Genomic DNA, 21,144 nt, shown 5'->3' with positions numbered 1-21,144 from the left:
AAAGATTGAATTTTTGTCTCCTTTTTTGAGACAAACCCTTCTGTCTTCTACTCTGAGCTTTATTCTCTCTCTATCTCTCTCTCTCAGACTCTGTGTGTGTAATGTATTGCAAACACTTTTTCCTACGTATTTGCATGTGGGTGCAGTTAAATTTGTGCGTAACAACCACTCGAGTGAAACATAAAAGATGACCATTATAAGTAGACAGAAGACCATGGTAGACAGGGTAGTGGCCTATTCTTATTATACCCCCGCCAAACGAAGTTTGAAGGGGGTATATAGGAATCAGCGGACGGTCGGGCGGTCGGTCGGGCGGTCGGTCGGGCGGTCGGTCCGTTGCAAATCTTGCGTCGCGAACTACTTCCTCAGTTTTCAACCGATTCCCATAAAACTTGGCACAGATGTGTGCCTTGGGTTGTAGATGTGCAAGACGTATTTTTTGACAGTACCCAAAAGTACGTTGCCATGGTAACGGCATATTATGGGCAAAAATGGGTACAAATCTTGCGTCACGAACTCCTCCCACAGTTTTTGATCAATTTTTATGAAATTAGGTACAGATGTTCATCTGAATATGTTAATGTGCAAGACACATATTTCCGCAGTGGCAAAAAGTGCGTTGCCATGGTAACGGCATGTTATTGGTAAAATATAGGGCAAAATGCTTCATGGCAAAACTGCTTCATCAGTGTTCTTCCAATTCTCATGGAATTCATATTGAATGTTTGTCTTAGGATTTAGGTCAGCATGACACATTTCTTGACAGTGACAAAAAGTATGTTGCCATGGTAACAGCTCACATATTATGAGCCAAAATGATGGAAAATTTTGTGTTGCAAACTACTTCCTCAGTTTTTGCCCAATTTCCATGAAACTTGGTACAGATGTGTGCCTTTGGTTGTAGATGTGCAAGACGCATTTTTCGACAGTACCCGAAAGTACGTTGCCATGGTAACGGCATATTAATGGCAGAAGATCAAGGAAAGATCTTGCAGATTTAACTACTTCCTCAGTTTTTTGACCAAAGCTTATGAAATGGTGTTTTGACCAAAGCTTATGAAATGTTGTTTGGCGGGGGTATAACCAGTCGCTGTAGCGACATTTCTAGTTTCATCACAGAATGCATTTTCTGTAATAAACTCAACACTCACATCTCCCATACACAAGTGCACAAGGTCTTAGGATGCAACTGATTGTGGTTTTTTTTTTAGGGGGGGGGGGGGTGGAGGGGGATAGTGTAGCTAGAAGTGTTCATTACTTGGCTTTCTTTTTCTTTCGTTGTTGTTGTTTACTCATTGAATTATATGTTTGGTACTGAAAATGGCCATGATGTATTCATATGAAATGCAGAGACATTGGCAGTGAAAAATTAGTTGACATTCTAACAGACAGAAGTCAACCTGGAGTCTATACACCGATTCTGTGACGCGCTATGTGTATTTTTGGCATGGGCAGCCCCATTAACGAGGTGTCTTAGCCGACCCCCCCTCTCCTCTTCCCCACCCCCGGAATGAAAAACTGATGCATGGTCGTTTTAGCCAATAGGCGTCTCGTACTGAGTGCGCGAATGCTTGCTTAGTGCGCGAACCTTTGTTACAAGTGCGTGATAAACATGTTGCCCGGGATGGGGGAGAGCAGGGGGGGTCGGCTAAGACACCCACTATGGCTGCGCCCAGTGCCATGAAATGTCTGCTGCCCTCAACGAACCCGAATCGGTCTATTGCTGAGTACACAGTGAAGTGTTGCTAAAAGGGATGGTTTGGTATTGGCAGAGATGATGTTTTCAACTTTTAACCTTTTATGAAATAATGAGTAACCTCTTATGAAATGTTAAAGAGCATACAATTCTTACAGAATTCAAAGTTTCCTTGATGAAAAATCGGTTTTGAAATGGCTCAAGATAGCTAAAAACAAAGTAAAACAAAGCGATCCTATGTTCCACCTTTTATTAGGATTGCATAGTTTTGCATATCCGGCCATTTCAAAGCCAATTTTCACCAAATAAACTGTGAATTCCCCTTGGAATTGCATTTTATGCTCTTTCATATTTCATAAGTGGTTTTTCATTATCTAAAAAAAAAAAGTTGGAAACCTGAAGCCCCATCTTAACCAAAACTATACCATCTCTTTTAGGGAGACAATCAGAGTGATAGCTTGTTTTACTTGACTGGCGGCCACTGTAAGCAAGGTCGTTATGAACACTATATCTCTTGGAGGGAGTTTGTGGAGGCTGTGTAAAATATTCAACTGCTGAGACAGGCTTGATAACCTTAAAGCATTTCATGATCCTCTTATTCAAACTTATTGACAAGTATCTGTGTACAGGTTTTCAGCATGATGAACTCTTGACAGTATATTTTGTATTTAATTTCTGTGTTTTTTTATTCTGTTGAAAAAAAAAATAGGCCTATATATTTTAATATATTATATGTATAATACACACATACCCTATAGATGTGGGTTTTATCTTTGACAAGATATTCTCTGTAGCTTTTGCAGTTGACATCAGCAAGATGTGAGAGAAAGCTACTAAACACTGAAAATAACACTTATACATTTACATGGTACCTTAGTTACAGTCTGCAAGGATTTTCTTCCAGTGGTGATTAAAGCAAATGTAAACTATTATAAAATGAGGAATGTTCATGTGCATTTTAATTTCCCTAATTTTACGAGAGCCAAGATTCACGAAATTAAAATGCACATGAAAGTTTGTGTCTACACTATACGCATGGAATGCTAGAGGCAACTCACGAAAGTTTCATGCCGCAAAAAAGGCCGTCGGCTCCAATTTGCGAAAATTTCATGCCACGAAAATATTGTGTTTTACAGTATCTTGTCTCTCTGCCCCGTCTCCTCCAGCACCATGACGACCTGACGGCCATCAGACATCGTCTGGATGAACTCAGCGAGAATCAGAAGCTTCAGATGGATGCCCTCCTCGGTGGCGGCATGCCGATGACAGCACGGTCTGAGATGGAGAAGGAGGGGGAAGAGCGCCCTCTTAGTCCAGATGGAAGTGGCATGGACATGCTGGATCTGTGAGGCAGCATGTGTCTCATCGTGGTGGTATACTCACATTCTGCTGGAGCTGCACTCCTCATACAGTACATGATAATGCCATGAAGTGCTATGGTATCTTTAGATCCCAAATAGTGATGTCACAGAAGCCTTACAAATTGCCTTACTTAAACTCCAAATGGACTTGACTGAACAATTATTTTTTTTATGTGTATTGACAATGCAGTGCATAATTTCAAGGAATATTTTCTGTCCATAAATTGATTGAGATTTTTATGCTTTCTAAGTACTTCTCTGATTGAATTGTATATATTGCACATACTGAGTAAAGTATTTATGTCTTACTATAGCCGAGTGTTCCTCTTCAGTATTTTATTATTTTTACTAAATCACAGTAAACAGCAGCAATCACTGAACCATTATCCACTGGAAGCCACGTTGGTTTCTCCAAACTTCATGACGATTCTAGTACTATCAGGAAATTATTTCCCCTCTCTGCGTTACGTCACAAATCTGGACACATCTTGTTTATTTTTGTTTATTATCTACCCAGCAACCCAATTCCAAAGTGTATTAAACTTTCCGATCGATTTTAAGCCTTTGTTTTCATTATAACACCCCTGGTGTATTTGATGTGATTTCGTAATATACACAACAATTTTAACACTATTTATGAATTTGTGAAAGCAGAGATTTAAAAGAAATACAAGAAAACACAAAAACACAATATTCCAAATCTTTTCTGTGTCTGTGTGTTTATTATATGTGCAGTCGAATTTTTTCCTGTAAAACGTGATATTTTCGCGGCCTGAAATTTTCATGAGTAGCCCCTAACATTCAATGTGTACTGTGTAGACAAGAACTTTCATACGTGTGCATTTTAATTTTGCAAATCTTGGCTCTCGCGAAATCAAAATGCGCACAGACATTTCTCGTTTTACATTATCTTGTTTTAACTATCGAGATCCTACAGACCATACACATAAAATAGCTGCAAGAATGATTTTAGTTACAAGTGACTGCTATTCACATGCTGACAACCAATTCTAAGCCACTGTCAACTTTAAGATTACAAAACTGACAAAATTTCAGATTTTGCAAAATATGTGCTCTGAAAATTGTTTCATTATTTTATAAAGTCTGAATCTTAATTGTGTAGCCCATAAGCATGCATGCTTGAAATCGCCCAATTTCCCAATTTAGCAACCTCTTGATTACATCAAACAGAGTGTGGTTGGAAATGACAAATTCAAGCATTGTCAAGTTTTCCCAAAATTCCCTTACAAACCACATGAATCCTCCACATGGCTACAGGTTAGTCCAAGAGGTGAAAAGTGCTGAAATTACACAGCAAAACATGACAATCCCCTTGATTTTCCACAATTCTCAACAATCCACTTGCATCATCAGTTTTGCTGCAATTTCAGCAAAACTTGGTGAGTGCATCTAGGAGGGTACTTCAGGAGTACTGATATCAGCAGAACAAGTTTTGCTGTAATTACAGCAAATCTCTTGGACCATCACACATGCTCAGGAAACATGATGTATGTGCAGGTCATGCAGACCAAATTTTGCTGTAATTTCAGCAAAATTATATAGGCCTTTGGATAGATGCTGGAGTGCATATTGTACGACCTAATCATGTTTATGATTTTTTTTTTTATTATGCATATATGTCATGGTTTGTTGAAATTGACAATATTAGTATGTAAATCCTCGCCTTATTGTCAACTAAATGCGATGACTTTGTCTCATATGATGGATTTCAAACATGTTTAGGCTTTCACTCTCCATGATATAGCTGACAGAAGTAAGACAAGTCACTCATCAACTCAATTTTTTGTCTTTCATTCTATTTCCTCTTTACTCCACAAAGCATATCTCAGTACATCTATCAACAGATACCAAATAATTGTAAATGATATAGTAAGATTTGTGTTTATTGTTGAAATACATTTCTTTATTTCCATTTTTTTTTTTTTTGGGGGGGGTGTTACAGTTTGGTACTTGATATGTAGCGTTTGTAATACAAATGGGAATTCATACAAGAAAAAGAAAAATGCTTTATCAGAAAAGAAGAATACTGACAGTTAAATCTAGGGCAATATACATGTACATTTACAGACAGAAGTCATGCAAAATACTAGGATGCTTCATGTGCTTTCTCATCATTTCAAAAACACTGCAATCATTATGGCATCTTGGATATGAATTGCTCAGATGATACAAACTTTAGGATAAATAAAAGACATACACAATTTCATTCAAAATAATTTTGTCATATTGTTAACTTTTAAATAGCTTCAATGACTAACAGTCAGGCCTTCTGAATAATAATTGTACAAATTTTATAAAACTGCTCCCATTGATTGATTGAACAGATAAAACAAAAAATTACCTCACAAAAGTTTCCTTCTGAGAAAGGTGGTAAGTCTTTCTAAATAAAGATAATTAGCTGTTTTTATACTTTCACATGAATATGAGGCTTACTCAACAAACTTTTAGAAAAACAATAAAACACAAAAGGGACCCACTCAAAAACAAATCAAAATGGAGGAAAATGGATACATTTTTTTTTCTTTCAAAAATATTTGATGAGCTTTGCAAATGATTTCTTTGCTCTTTCTCATATTTTAAGTGTTTGTATTCATTTTATTCATTTATTTATCTATTTTTGCATGTAAAAATTCATGAAATTATTAATTAAGTCCCCAACATCAGGGACAATTGAAGGCATGGAGGTGCCAATGACCCTGTAGAAATATTATTTTACTCACCTTTAAAACACCTGTAAGTTCACACATCTACATAACATAGCAGTCACGTGTGCCAAATTTCAACCTAAATGCTCAAGACTTAGGGAGGTTTCCACAGTATTTTTGCACGATTTCCATTGAAAATATTATGCTGTTACCATTGGGCATCACATTGTTCAACAATGACCAAAGATCGAGTTTGCACATCTGTGTAGCATGGCAGTCATATGTGCCAAATTTAAATCTAAATGCTCAAAGACTGAGGGAGTAAGCTGAATCCACAATATTTTGTATGCTTTATAGGGAAAAAATTTTGTTACCATAGTAACACATACTTCAACAATGACAAAAGATTAAATTTGCACATTTTTGTACTACAACAGTCACATGTGCCAAATTTCAAGCTAAATGCTCCAAGACTAGGGAAGTTAACTGTTTCCACAGTATTTTCGTAGGACTTTTATTCAAGATATGCTGTTACCGTAGCAATTCATTGTTCAACAATGGCAAAAAAATTAAGTTTGCACATCCACATTTTGTACATACCAGAGTGGTCACATGGGCCAAATTTCAAGCTAAATGCTAAAAGACTGAGGGAGTTGGCTGAATCCACAGTATTTTTGTATGCTTTTTAATGAAAAAAAAAAATGTTGTTAGCATGGCAACGCATAGCTCAACAATGATGAAAGATTCAAGTTTGCATATATCTACGTACTATAGTGGTCACATATGCAAAATTTCAAGCCAAGTGCTCAAAGACTGAGGAAGTTGACTGAATCCACAGTAATTTTGGATGATTTTCATTAAAAAATGCTGTTACCATGGCAATGCATCATTCAACAATAACCAAAGATAAAGTTTTCACATCTATCATAGCAGTCACATGGGCTAAATTTCAAACTAAATGCTCAAAGATTTAGGGAGATAGCTAAAAAGCATATAAAGGTATGCTTTTCAGTGAAAAAATGCTGTTACCAAGGCAACGTATTGATAAACGTCTAGATAGAAGATGTGTTCTGCACTTCTACACAGTAGTCGTCACATATGTGCCAAAATTCAAGTCAAGTACTCCAAAAACACAGGGAGTTAGGTTAATCCACTTTTTTTTTTGGTATGATTGGTACAAAAACTGCTGTTGCCATGGCAACATATTTGTTCACACATACATCAATGGCATCTTGCACAACTACACCTTACATTGACGGCATCTTTTATCCCAAATTTGAACTGAATTGCTGTACAAGTGATAGAATAGTTTGATCAACCACAATGTATAAGATTTTGTCAAAATTTGCTGTTGCCATGGCAATGCATTAGCAACTCTAACAAAAAGCGTTTGCACATCTTCCTTTGAAAGTGAACATATATGCCAAATTTGGGGTCAATTACTCAAAAAATGAAAGAGTAGTTCCATCCACAACATTCTGTATTTTGTTTTTAATTTGTTGTTGTCACGGCAATGCACCAGGCGATACCAATGAAGAAAGTGTCTTGCACCTCTTCTTTTGATAGGAGTCACACATGCCACATTTGGGGTTAATTGCTCAAAAAATGAGAGTAGTTCAATCAATAATTTATAAAGAAAATTTGCCATTGTCATGGCAACGCATTATGCGATACTAACAAAAACGGTGTCTTGTACATCTACCTTTGTATCTCCATGGGTCAAAATAGTCTAGGACCCTGTTTAATCAAAAGATATAATTGATTTTAAATTGCTGCCACAGACTTATGATAGAAGTCAATTTTGTAATCAATTCTAACTCTTCATAATACGAGACCAAGTACAGTTACATGTAGGATTTAAGGCATGGCGTTAGAAATCGCTGTTTCATGTTCACAAAAAGTTTTATGTCTGGTTTCGATGACACTTGTGCAGTCTGGTAATTTTCATCTTTATTTCCTTTTTTTTTAAATTTCTATTTGCGCATCCCTGTGTCTTAACCATCATAATTATATCACCTGTCTTTAATAAGAAGGGATAGCAAAAAGTAATTACCATCACAAAGATGTCCACATCTTCCCCAGAGAGTGGCTGGTGATACAATGAGACACGAGTCCATTGTATTCCTGTCTGCGCGGCAGACCCAGTTTGGCACATGCTTTAAATATTTTGAGTGGCAGCATCGAACATCTGGCAAAGGATATAAGATGGTTGTGACTCCATTCTTTTCAACCTCCTTGGATTTATATATCACACTTTGTATCATTCTGTGATAAGGCAAATATTAAGGACATGTCCACCTTCATGTACATAAGGATTGAGAGAATGCAGCAGTATTAGTAGAACACAAAGTTTAGAAAAATCAGACAATCCGTTTAAAAGTTATGATATTTTTTAAGTATCTGCACAGTCACTGCTGGATGTGAAGACTGCTACAGTGTTGGTGTATGATGTCACTTGCAAGAGAATTTCACAAAACTTGACTTTCTTAATAAAGTGTGCTTTTCTTCGACCTTTTACTAAAGTATGATAAGGGTAATATTATTCCCCCTGTCTTCTGACAGAGAGAAGTTGAGTGTTCTTGTGTTATGCGAAAAAAATGGGAATATGTTGAATTTTCTTTATTCTTTCTTTATATCGTTGTACACATGTGACATCATAAGCTATCGTTTTTTCATACAGCTGTGGCTGAGCAGAAACTTCAACATTCATAACTTTTGAACGGATTGTCCGATTTTCCTCCAACTCTCACTGTTATGTTCTACTTATTTTATTTTGCTGCATTCACTCAACCCATATGTCCACATAGATTTTTTAACTCTTATGTTATAATGATCTGTACTACCCTAAATCATGTGGCACACTAGTATGCATTCTGTATTAACTGATGCATCTGTTAAACTACCAGATACTTGAAGGTGCGACCATTATGCCCCTGGATTTACATCAAACTTTGGACTGATGCTGCTTGTTGGTGATGTTGCGTGAAGCTGGAATCCATCAAACTGATACCCTAGAAATGAAATGAACAAATGAGAAGAGTTAAAATTTGTACGGAGGAGAGTTCTGCAAAAACTGCAGCATGTATTCTTTTACAAAGCAATAGTGTGCTGCTCTGTAAAGCTTACAATAATATACTGCAACATATTTTTACATTAATTTTCATTTTCATTTTCTTCCCTTAAAGCTTAACATTGCTCTGATGCCAGAGACTAAACAAAGTTGTAAACAAGCAAAATACAAAATGCTTGCTCCTTAGATTCCTAATTGTATGAGAAGTTTTCTACAAGTATCCTTAATTAATTACAATATTATTTCTATTCAAATCTTTAAGTCCTACACAATAATGGTAAGTCTACCACATATCACATATTAGTGCCTTGTTGCACTGTTTTGTAACATTTGCTATTAAGCAGGAATTCCATTCCAGGTTCAAGCTGATTTTAGAGCTTGTAAACCTGGCAAAGGATGTGAATGAAAAACTAGCAAACTTCAACATTCACATTTTTAATAGTTTTCAAATGATTGCAAAACCTAAGCAGGGGATTGAAAGCGTTGTGAAATATTTGTGGGTGTCCATTTTTAGTTTTTGATTTAAAATAAAACAAAAAAAATAGGACAATTTCTTGTGCACTTGCACATTTGTTCATGATCTGCTCATAATTTGCTCCGAAAAAGGGTGTTAAAGCCTTGTCATATGTGTACATATATAACCTTCACAAGACGTGCATAATGCTCTGGAAATCTTTGTGAACTTCCATATGGAACTCTACAGTTTTTTAGAATATCTCACGTATGTTAATAGCAAAATCTGTGAAGTTTTTCTGATCATTTACAACATATCTGCAAATTATTCGCATACCTTTTGAGGCAAATACCTCCGCCAAGGGAGGAGGTTATGTTTTCATTACCGTTAGTTTGTTACGTAGTTAGTTTGTCCATGCGCAAAATAACTCAAAAAGTAGTTAACGGATTGGGATTGGGATTAATGGATTAACTTGCAGGAAAGGTTGAGAACGACACAAGTAATAAACAATTAACTTTTTGTAGTGATCCAAGAATTTTTGGGGAATTTATAAAGGATTTTTGATATTTTGGCGGGAAGGGTCAATGAACTTGGGAGTTCAGGCTGCGCATATTTGAGGTTTGCATGCAGGCACTTAAGTGCGCACTCTAATCTCTGCTAGGGCGAGGCGCGCCGCACATCTGAGGGTTTACGGCGTTACAAAAGCTTACTATATTGTGAAATCGGGCGATTTTTCAGTGGACGGAAATCACTGATTTCTGTGGAAGAGCAAGATCACGATGGAAAGTAGCTGCTTGATGGAGGTCTGCGCTCTCAGAGTGCTTTTCTACTTACAAATGTTTAGCTGTGTGTTACTCATGATGAGAATTATTTTCAGTGCCATTGTTGCAACAAATAAAAAAAAAGAAAGTGAAAATTTCAGAATGTTGGACTTTGCCTTTTTTTGACATTTACATCCTTTGCAAATGGTTCACATGCTCAGTAAAATCAGCCTGTATAGTATGATAAGAGTAAAAACTTGGGAGGACAACAGTGTAAATTTTTTTATCAGAATTAGATAAATAATGAAATAGGGAAGAACGAAATTGTGAAGTTTTGTTAATTTTTGCAGAACAGTTTTCAAACATTTGAAAGCAGAACTGTTGACTGCAGAACAGTTTTTATACATTTTCATACATGTATTTGACATGAATATATGCAAATGAGTGAGCTGATGTTGCCATAACCTTACAATTCTCTATTGATCATGTCCGAAGAAATGATAAGATTCAATTTTTTGTTATTGAAGTGGTTATTCCCGGTTAAATAACTTCAATGATCAGGTCGATCTATCAGGATTTTAGACTGATGCATGTGTGCCTTTTAATGAATAACTGAAAATTCAAAATTTGAACTGTATGGCAAGTTGAGAGGGTATGGCAACATCACTTCATTGTTTGCATATTCATTATTGACTGTTCAAGAACTTTAACCCTACACCCACCTGGTTTTTTGAGTGATTTAAAACCATCCGGGGGGGGGGGGGGGGGGGACTTTTTGGCCCCACTTCAGATCTCAGTTGTGGATCACGTGATCCTCGCAAAAATTTGCACTAAGGTAGAGGCCAATGTAATCTACAAGACTGTATAGTTCGATTTTTCACATTTTGATTCATGTATCTTATATTAATAAATGCTATTATTAAATTTATGCAATTTTTTTTTTTGCACACAAATAATTTTTTTTTAGGTGAACATACTATTTTCAATATCCTTAACAATGATATTGAAGCAAAAATTTGGCTTAATAATTACTTCTTTCGAATTTTATTGTTTATGGAATGTCTTATGTATTTCTTTGTTGTTGTTTTTTTGTCAAAATTTGTCGCAAAAACTTTTTAAAGCAATAGTAGCCTAAAATAAATTTTTGTCAGCCATTGAAAGTAAAAACATTTGTTTTTGTATGAATTAAATGCAAAAACACAATCTACATTGGATTGTTACACAAAATCATGTTTTTGAGCAATTTTTGGGTCAACAAATATTTTTCAAAGGAGCGGACAGGGTGGCTTCAAAACGGTATGTCCGAGAGCGACAAATTTGGTCTCAAAAGTTATGTGATACTTGAAAGTAAAAAGTTATAGAATGTCGCAGTGAGAGCATCATGCATTGTGGAATGATCATGCGAAATGTCAAGGGGGGCCAAAATGCCTCCCCCCGGTGGGAATAGGATTAAAATGCCATTCATTCCATATTTTTCATCTCATTTTGATAACAACAGGAAAAAAAAAATCAATGTTACGCTAAATAGATTGTACTCTTTTTTCAAACTACATTTTAACTGCATTTCTGTGTAATAGAATACAGTAGCACTCTTAATCAATGCATTGGAAATGCAGATCTTCATTATTATCCATTCAATCCATTTGAATTCACCCCCCCCCCCCATACTTTTGAATTTTTGAATGAAGAAAAACTGAGTCTGGGAGACAAATGTAATCTAACTTCATGTAGGTGTTGAAAGTGATACGCTCCATCATTGAGGCTTGTGCACACTATATATTTCCAAATCATTCAAAAATGCATACAAGTTCATTACTCAACCTGGAAATTGAATGGATAGGAACACATTACATTGTAATTCAATAACAAATTTAACTAGAGAAGCACTCTAAGAGCGCAGACCTTCACCAAGCATGCAGCCCTTTTCCATCACTGATCTTGTTCTTCCATAGAGATAACTGGGGCCTGTTGCATAAAAGTTACAATGATGATAACTTTGCCATACAATGGTAACTTCAATGGAATTCTTGATTGTGATTGGCTGTTGAGTAATGTTGCCACGGTGGTTACCATTGGATGGCAAAGTTATCACCACTGTAACTTTTATGCAACGGGCCCCCGATTTTCCACCCATACCGTACTCATAGCATGCTGAAGTGTTTTTAGTATGCTGAAAGTCGCCCAATTTCACAATATAGAAGCTTTTAAACGTCTTAAACCCTCAGATGTGCGGCGCACCCACAGAACTCTTGGGCGCACCTCGCCCTAGCAGAAACTAGAGCACACGCTTCAGTGCATGCATGCAAACCTCAAATACGCGCAGCCTGAACTCTCAAGTTCATTGACCCCACCTGCCAAAATATCAAAATCCTTCATAAATTTTCAAAAATTCTCGGATCACTACAATAGTTAATTATTTGTTACTCGTGTCATTCTCAACCTTTCCTGCAAGTTTCATTCCAATCCGTTCACTACTTATTGAGTTATTTTGCACACGGACAAACTGATGAACGAACTAACAAACCAACCAACTGTAATGAAAACATAACCTCCCCCTTTGGTGGAGGTAACAAGGTACAATACAATGTGTGTGATTCTGCATGCAAACAAAACTAGTTCAAAGGGGTATGCAAAAAGTAAAATGTCAGCTAACAATTAACATTAACATTCTTGCTTCATTCAGATAGAAATACTGTTGCCTGACACTGATAAAAGCAACACATTTATCATTCACTATTACTGTGGTCTCACCTGATGGGCCTTTGCAGTTTGAGCAGACAGCAGCCAAATACCTCCCCACATAGCATGTTCAGTACTATGAAGCATTCCAGAAAGTTTGGTCTTGTTCCATGAGCTAATGAAAGAGAGCTGAATATACACTGTACATCTATATGGAACTGGAAGGAGACTGGTGTTTGCACAATCAGGGTTCAATCAAACTTCCCTCCTGCCTCAGCTATTGTCCTTGAAGTTGGCAAGTTTGTTTGATCTTGGCTTAAGCTGCACAGAATGAACCTGACTGTACTTGCTAAGACTGATGTACAAAGAAAATGAAAACAGCATATTCATGGAGTAGCTATATTCACAACATGTAGCCATCAAAAGTACTGGCATCTGGTATGATTGCTTCACAAACCGGTCCATTAGAAGGCAACAGTGCAAAATGTAGCGTGCACACATATGTCATGCAACTAGTCATCGTGGAATATATCGCTAGAGATGATTGAAATCTTATGTAACAACTGAAATGCAGTCAAACCAATCAGGAAAGAATGTTTATGATGTAGAAATAAAAGCCTGTAGATATTTGCTTAATGTACTAGTAGTTTAGATTCATATTTCTCACAGTAAAAGACTATTCCTAGTGGAGTCTATGGAAAAAATATGTGTTTATCTTTTCATACTACCATGACATTTACAAGAAAATGACCATAATTATGATATGGTTGGTGCTAAGGTGAGCTTTCAGATATTAATAAGGAATATTATCCATGACCACACTAATGATGATCAAGCAATTTAAATTTCAAGCAATGTAATCATCTTAAGTCATGTTTTCTCATTATATACCTGTGTATGTACTCGTGTCAGCACGTTTTTACGTCTTGTCATCATTGACAGCAGGCCTTAGTTGGGTATAGTTTGGGGGATTTATACATATATGTACCAATAGTATATCAACTAATTATTTTGATACAAGACAAGCTTATAGACATGTTCTCTTGATATCTTTTGAGCCAAATCTATATGGGCGCTTTCACAGTAAACACTAGTACTACGGGGATGTCCCTTTATTTTCCACAATGCATTACCCCAATATCATACAAACTTTTTGTAGAACACTTGAATGAGAGATAACTTTGTCCCAAAATTGCTTCAAAGAAGCAATGTAGTAAAATCAGTTTTGCCAATAAAATAAAAATTTTGGCGTAACACACGCAGATACATATGAAGATCAAATAATGAATGCTCATTGAAACTTTGCTGTTGCAGAGCTACCAAGTCTCACGCATTGTGAGTGAGACTCAAGCATTTCGGGTCTGTCTCACGATCTCACGCATGACACCCATCTTTCTCACACATTGGGAGCATAGCTTAAAGGATTAAAGCGAGAGCTGCAAGTGAAGGCATATTTACCTTTTGTATTTCAAAATAAGTAAAAAATAGTCACTTAAGTCTGGACCAGCTAAAAATTGAAAAAGCTCCCTACTGTGGGAGGGCGGACACCCTCCTTCAACATCCTCCCCTTGCTCAGTCGCTTCGCTCCCTTGCTCATGCACATGTGCGCTCCCTGAGATGCTGAGTCATGAAATTCTCACTCATAAAATTTCTTTGAACTTGGCATCTATGCTGTTGTTCAACTGAATAGCCCATCATTGGTTAGAAAAGATAGCAGCCCTACTTTTCTATTGAAAGTTGCATTTTATAGCTGAAGTTTTCACAGAAGTGTACAGTGTGTGCAACATAGACTAACAAAAATGCTATAAAGAATAGTTTGGTATGTCCAAGGTAATTTTGTTAAACTTAGTTTAGAAATGCTATAAAACACAATTTTCAACAGATTTTTGGAGCTGTTTAGAAATATTCTATTCTATATTACATCATTTACTAGGACAACAACAAAGTTTCAAGGAACATTTATTATTCTTTTGTATATTTTTCATATATTATCTAAGTAACACTTTAGGGTGATATAGTTGGAAACTAATTGTCCTCTTGCACAAGGCAGGTGAGACACATGCCTCACCTCCCTGCTCATTATAAAACACACACAACACAGAATGCAAGAGAGTACCCTTCACTGTAACAACACTTTTCACATGTACACTTTTAATACATGTAGGCCTATCCAACATAGTGTATTATGAAGTACATGTTGACTGTTTGGATTAGCTGAGGCCAGGCCTTGCATTTTAGGTGTAGTTGCTTCAACAGGAAAATGTTTGCATCCTTATAGGGATTGTTTGTGGAGGAGCTAATCCCTGTGTAACTACGCAGTAGGCCATTTCTACTTGAACTTGGATGAAGACTGTGCAAGTTGAACTTGATATGTAGTCAAATGCATAGCAGCCAAACTGGGCAGACCACACTTTGTAGTACAATCCTGTTCCCACATAGCTACACGTACAGAGTATTGGTTATGTGGAGTTGTGACTTTGAAGACAAATTTACTGGAGAAAATACCTCATTTTGGCCTGCCAAAATTGACAGTGAAGTACTGGTTGTGGCACTACCTCATGCCTGCGTTAGCAGATATGGAAATCTGTATACCGGTACTTCGTTTTCTTTGAGATGTATGTCACTCAACAAGACATATTGCTACTCATCAATTAACCAGCATACTATGGCAATACTGTATTGCTGATGAAGAAGATATTATGGTGACATGGAAGCCGTCAGTTGTACAGTTCATCTCATTCACACAGAATGAGCATGAGCAGTTGGTACAATGGTGTCAAGAGCAGGATGGGACTTTAGAGGAACCATGGCTAATGGTGTTTTACTGGATGATACGGAATGATACTTTCATCAGACTGACAGTAAAAATTTGTAAAGAATTTCCAAATGCAAAGGTTTGAAATTTCTGTTGGATTCTGGAATTGAGTGTTAGAATCCAAAAAGGTGCTGGTTGTGACTTGGCGACATGACTACTGGCAGATCTGATATGGAATAAAAGTAGTGGTCCCATAACATCTAGTGGACACACTATCTTGCTGATCATGTGCATTGTGATCATCTGGAATATATATAAATATGTGACCTATAGACCTTTGAGAACATGGTGTTGGAACCGCTGGATGAGGAGTCTACTAGAGGCTATGATGTCATGTGTGGACAACAATAAAGAAAATATAAAGGGAATTACACAAAAACTCACTTTTCTAGCATAATGAAAGAGCACTTGACTAAACGCTTTCAGGAAGCAACGGAGAATAATTACTACCCTTGATATAATGTATATACATGCTTTAATACAATATATCAGTATCAAGTTGATAGAACAAGTAATTTTCATGAGAAATGACTTTTTTTGTGGAATTCCCTTTACAGTTTCTTCATATTGTTGTCCATGCATGACATCATATCCTCTAGTAGTCTCCTCATCCAGGGGTTCCAACACCAAAAATTTTAAAAATTCATCACTCGCACCAGATTTTCTGATTTTCCTCAAACTTTCACTGATGTGTTCTACAAGTGTTGCTGCTTTCACTCAATCCACATTTCTTGTTGGGTTTTGGTTTCCTTTAAGTCTCTTTTAATACATTCAGGAGTCTTTTCCAAATACAATTATTTTCAACACATAAATGACCGAATAAAAAGTGTGCAAGGAAAGACCCCCACCTGCATGGTGTTCACTGTGCATCTGCAACGGTCCAACAGATTTGCTGTAATTACAGCAAAACTTGTTCTGCTGATATCAGTACTCCAGAAGTAAGTACCCTCCTAGATGCACTTACCAAGTTTTGCTGAAATTACAGCAAAAGTGTTGATGCAAATGGAGTGTTGAGAATTGTGGAAAATCAAGGGGATTGTCATGATTTGCTGTGTAATTTCAGCACTTTTTACCTCTTGGACTAAACTGTGGCCATGTGGAGGATTCATGTGGTTTTTAAGGGAATTTTGGGAAAACTTGACAATGCTTGAATTTGTCATTTCCAACCACACTCTGTTATCAGCTTCTACCCTTGCTGCGTGGCACCTCACCCCAGCAGAGCATGCACTTTAGTGCACGTAGACATGCAAACCTCAAATACGCGCCAACTCCCAAGTTCATTAGCCCCGTCTGCCAAAAGGTCAAAAACCCTTCAAAAATTCGTAAAAATTCTTGTATCACTACACAAAAGTACCAAAATTGAGTTATGTATTCCTTGTGTCATCAGCTTTTCCTGCAAATTTCATCCAAATCCATTCACAAAGAAAAAAAAAACACCAGCAAGAGCATAACCTCCTTGGTTGAGCTGATGAGCTTCATTGAGGGGCCACACAGCTGACAAATGTTGTTAACTGTACCCCCAGTTGATGTTCAGTGCCTTGTTGCATAAATAGATGCCATGAAATGTAAGTCTGAAAGTCAATCGTAAGTCGGGTATCAGCCAATCAGAATTGAGTATTCAGAGACTTGGGTTTAATTTTTGGGCTTTCGTTTTGATTTCAACCTTCATGCAATAGGGCCAAGATGGCGAATCTGTCAGAATATGTGTTATCTCAAAGCAAATCAGAAACATGAGTGAGAGTGATTTAGAGTGATTTAACCGTAATTACTAGGCTATTCAGGTAGATGATAAGAGTTGGGGGGGGGGGGGGGGGGGGCTCTCTGCCGTCAACCACAACAAAAATTGCTTGTGATGTAATCTTCAAAACTGTAAAGTTGACTTTTCAAACAATTATCATTTATGCTAATTTATGCATAACCTATGTGTGAAGTCAGACTGTTTGTTAGAAATCAGTGCATAAGCTAAAAAGACATACTTTGGTGTAAATATATACTATATATACTGGGTATATATGGTATATAATGTAAGTGTCCTTACAGCATTTTCTTGCGAAAAATAGCCACTGTGAAGAGTAAATCGTGTCACCAATTTATGAAACAAAATAACCTCCTCCCTTGGCGGAGGTAAGAATGCACAGTAATTGGTTAAGTGTTAGTAAATGTTACTATCTGGTGGATAATTCTCACTAATGCCCTCTGTAATGTACATTAGGGAGCTTTAGACTTGCTACGCAGACATTTAAGACGACGATTGCATTGGCCATTCTCTCCCTGCGTTGTGCTGGAAAGCAGCTTAAGATTATGCTAGGACGGTATAAAAATAGAATGATGCCCCCATATGATCGGTGCATCAAGTAGCTCTCTGTGTCAGAAAATGAGCAAATGTAAAAATAGCCCAGAACACATGAAAACTCAGACGACGCGAGACATAAATAGATCAAATTTGATAAGCGATTTTGCGCGTGCACAGGTAACAGGTTTTTTGCCTTGAATGTCTGCATTGTGAAAATCTAAAGCTCCCTTTTATTTGTCTACTAAGAACCTCATCATAAAAAACATTCGGTACGTTTGTCTCAATCTGTCTTGTGCTTTTCATTTCTAATTTTGGTTATGGAAACACATGGCAACAGTCTTCCTTTTTCAGCAAGCATTTATTCCACTGACAAGAAGATTGCATGATCAGTTTTTTGTAGAATATATTCACAGCATTCATAATTTTGTGTAACAACAATATTTACATACACAAAACAAGATATAGACAACCTGTATAAACACAAGTGAACAAAGTTTGATAAAACATCTCCACGACCTGTACTTCTAACCTGACAGAAACGAAAAATGACACGTGAACAAGCAAAGATGAAATGAGCTATGTACATGCTTGCTAAAACTGCTCCACAGTGGTACACATAATAAATTAAATTCGACCATGAAATTTCCAAAAAAAAAAAAAAAAAAATTTGACATATCTTTGCAGTTTTCAACTCCAAAATCCCTAATGCACTGTCAGCTGCAAATACAATCAATTGTTCTGTCCCAATCACACATTACTTCCAGTGAATTAGCAGAATTCATAGCTTTTAATTGTAATTTTTCCCCTTCAGGACAAACAAGACCATACTTCCTTGAAAAGAGGTTTATGCTTATTTGCATATTCATTGTAAAATTTGTTCATAAGAAATTATTACATGGATTTAAAAAAAAAACAAACTCGAGCCTTTTCTCTCACTGTATTCCTCCTGTTGTTCACTTATTGTTGGAATTCATTTAGGTTACAGGAATCATCACATTAAAGAGAGAGAGAATGAATTCCATACAGCTGTACCTGGTTTTCTTCACAAAATGATAGAGGGCTGTACAGAAGTTCAGTGTCAGACAAATTTGACTTGAAAAGTCATGCGAAGGAAAAACACTTAAAAAACCAAAGGTCCTGGATTGTCTCTAAAATGGACATTTACATGTGACATGTGTCTACACAATTCAAGGAAAACACTGACTAGAAAGGTTGTCAACCTATTTAGATGAAGAAAAAAGAAGATACATTCAATGTTACCTGCACCATTTCAAAGTAATATGGTAATGGCAGAGCATTGCAAGCGAATGAAAAACAGTTCATCATTTTTTGAAGTCATACCAAATTTTCATTCATTCATTTTGCTTTTGTTCTTGTGCATGAGAAAGTATACAGTCAACCATTTGTTCAGAATGGTGGATTGCACAGTAATCATGAGTATCCCATAATTGTGAGACTACCGGCTAAGCAGTTTACAGTACCAAAACATACTTTAGCAGAACACATGAAGACCATGTGATGCCCTGTCAGATCTTCAATTATTAAAATAAAATGGGCTTAATATTACAGGTTACATTTACTAAAAAGTTATTCCCTGATCTTGATTTACTGTACTAGCTTGTACTCCCATATAATTATGTTTCCGGTTAAAAGTAAATCTATCTCTGCTTTCTACTTCTTTGACCAGTTTTCTGAGCTGATTATGAAACAATAATGACATGCATTACATAGCAATACATAATGGAAAGGTTTTTCACAAATGGGCACATCATTATTGACATTCATGTCACCCCCAGGTATGATTTTTAATGTGGTGATCATGGATATGAAAACCTGAAGGAGATAGACAATCACTTTTAACCATTCTTCACTACATTACAAATATCTGAGCAGACTAATGGATGTCCTGGAAAAAAAAAAAAGACTTCATGAATGCTGCTATCTTATCTATACTTATTTACTTTATTTTTTTCTTCATGGTGGAAGGTCATTTGTCCACGGCATTCTGGTCTTCTTCCTATCCTAAAGAAGTCCATAATATGGCCTGGGGCTTGATGTCTTGGTCCAGTTCACCACGCTGCGTATGATATTTTGGAGCCGCCGACAGCGTAACAGCTAAGCTTGCGCAGATTGAACCGCACTTCATCACACCACAGCATCCTATGAGCTATAAATGTCCTGCTCTCGATGCTCTCTAATAATCATTTACATTCCTTTCCTTGCAGTTCCCTTCCAAATATGTAAGGCATGTTTCATGACATTTTAACTGGAATAGAAACAGAAAAGTGCCCATAAGTGGCAACTTGTGACATGCAGAATGACTTGCACCAATACTCTGCCATTTGATGCCATGGCATATCTACAGTTTGTGAGTTTGATACAAACAAACTTTTTCTGATTATAATTGCACATCTCTTCAAGTTACCTCTCAACACACAATACAATTGTGTCAAGTCAGTAATACCTCATTTGATAGCATTTTAATTTCTTCGATATTAAGATTTTTCTTTCTTTTTGCAAGCTTCATGGATTAAGTGTTAATTATTGACATCTTTCCTTCTATCTATACAATTTAAGATCTGAACAATTACTTTCAGTGGTATTCTAACTACAGTTGTGACTTGAAACTCAATTTCTCTGGATTTCTACGCAACAAGGCTAGCAGATGAACACAATATAAGAATCTTTTTTACTTCCCTCTGCACCCCAGGAAGCTTATTGGCTGAGGTTAACTCTCTCTCTCTCTCCAACTGTTCTAAAATGAACAAAAATCACTGAATATCAACTGCATTTCACTTGCTCACTAAAGACAGAGAGAGAGAGAGAGAAGGGGGAAAAATATTATGCTTTCATTATGCAGTCAATAGGGCCCATGTGTTTTCCTGACTTTTGAGTTCACACAGAATTCATAAGATTGCCATAATTTAGGAACGGTTTAATGTTATCTCTAATTTCATCCAAATGTTGATGCTAGGCATCTCTAAAGGAAGCTGCAGGCATGCCTCTCGCCTTTTGAATAAAGTAAACATTACTTTTTGAAGCACTGCCCTTGCATGGAATTAAAACATTAGTCATTATACAGTAAGCAGAAAGGCAACCACAGTCTTAGTGTACCTCTCTGACCCTTCACATTAGTCTTGATGAATGAGTTCTTATGTGCTCTACTTCTCTCTCTGATTTTCTGCTCCACTGAAGCCCCCAAGGAGAATGCTATTTCACGACAGAGACCCGCAACTCGAGCCACTCTAAGCCTGCTTACATCTTCACATCCCTGCACCATCACGATCAAACGCAAAGATTCAACTCTTCCCTGACAGACCGTTGGCAAAGTCTGCATCCTAGCTGGAAT

General features: G+C 36.8%; 1 protein-coding gene across 1 annotated transcript in view; it reads left to right on the top strand.

The window, feature by feature from the left end:
• The window catches only part of LOC139723055 (centrosomal protein of 83 kDa-like), a 57,232-nt gene extending 54,187 nt beyond the window's left edge, over positions 1–3,045 (top strand). The window contains exon 13 of the mRNA XM_071634329.1: positions 2,863–3,045. Within this exon, the coding sequence (XP_071490430.1) occupies positions 2,863–3,045 (183 nt within the window). The remainder of the gene's footprint in view (positions 1–2,862) is intronic.
• Positions 3,046–21,144: the final 18,099 nt, after the last annotated feature.

The sequence above is a fragment of the Diadema antillarum genome, unplaced genomic scaffold (genome assembly GCF_040938485.1).
Source record: "Diadema antillarum isolate AM-2024a unplaced genomic scaffold, OU_Dant_1.0 scf00000180, whole genome shotgun sequence".
In the NCBI taxonomy this organism is placed as follows: domain Eukaryota; kingdom Metazoa; phylum Echinodermata; class Echinoidea; order Diadematoida; family Diadematidae; genus Diadema; species Diadema antillarum.
The sequence above is the reverse complement of the archived record's forward strand: the minus strand, read 5'-3'. Positions and strand labels throughout refer to the sequence as shown.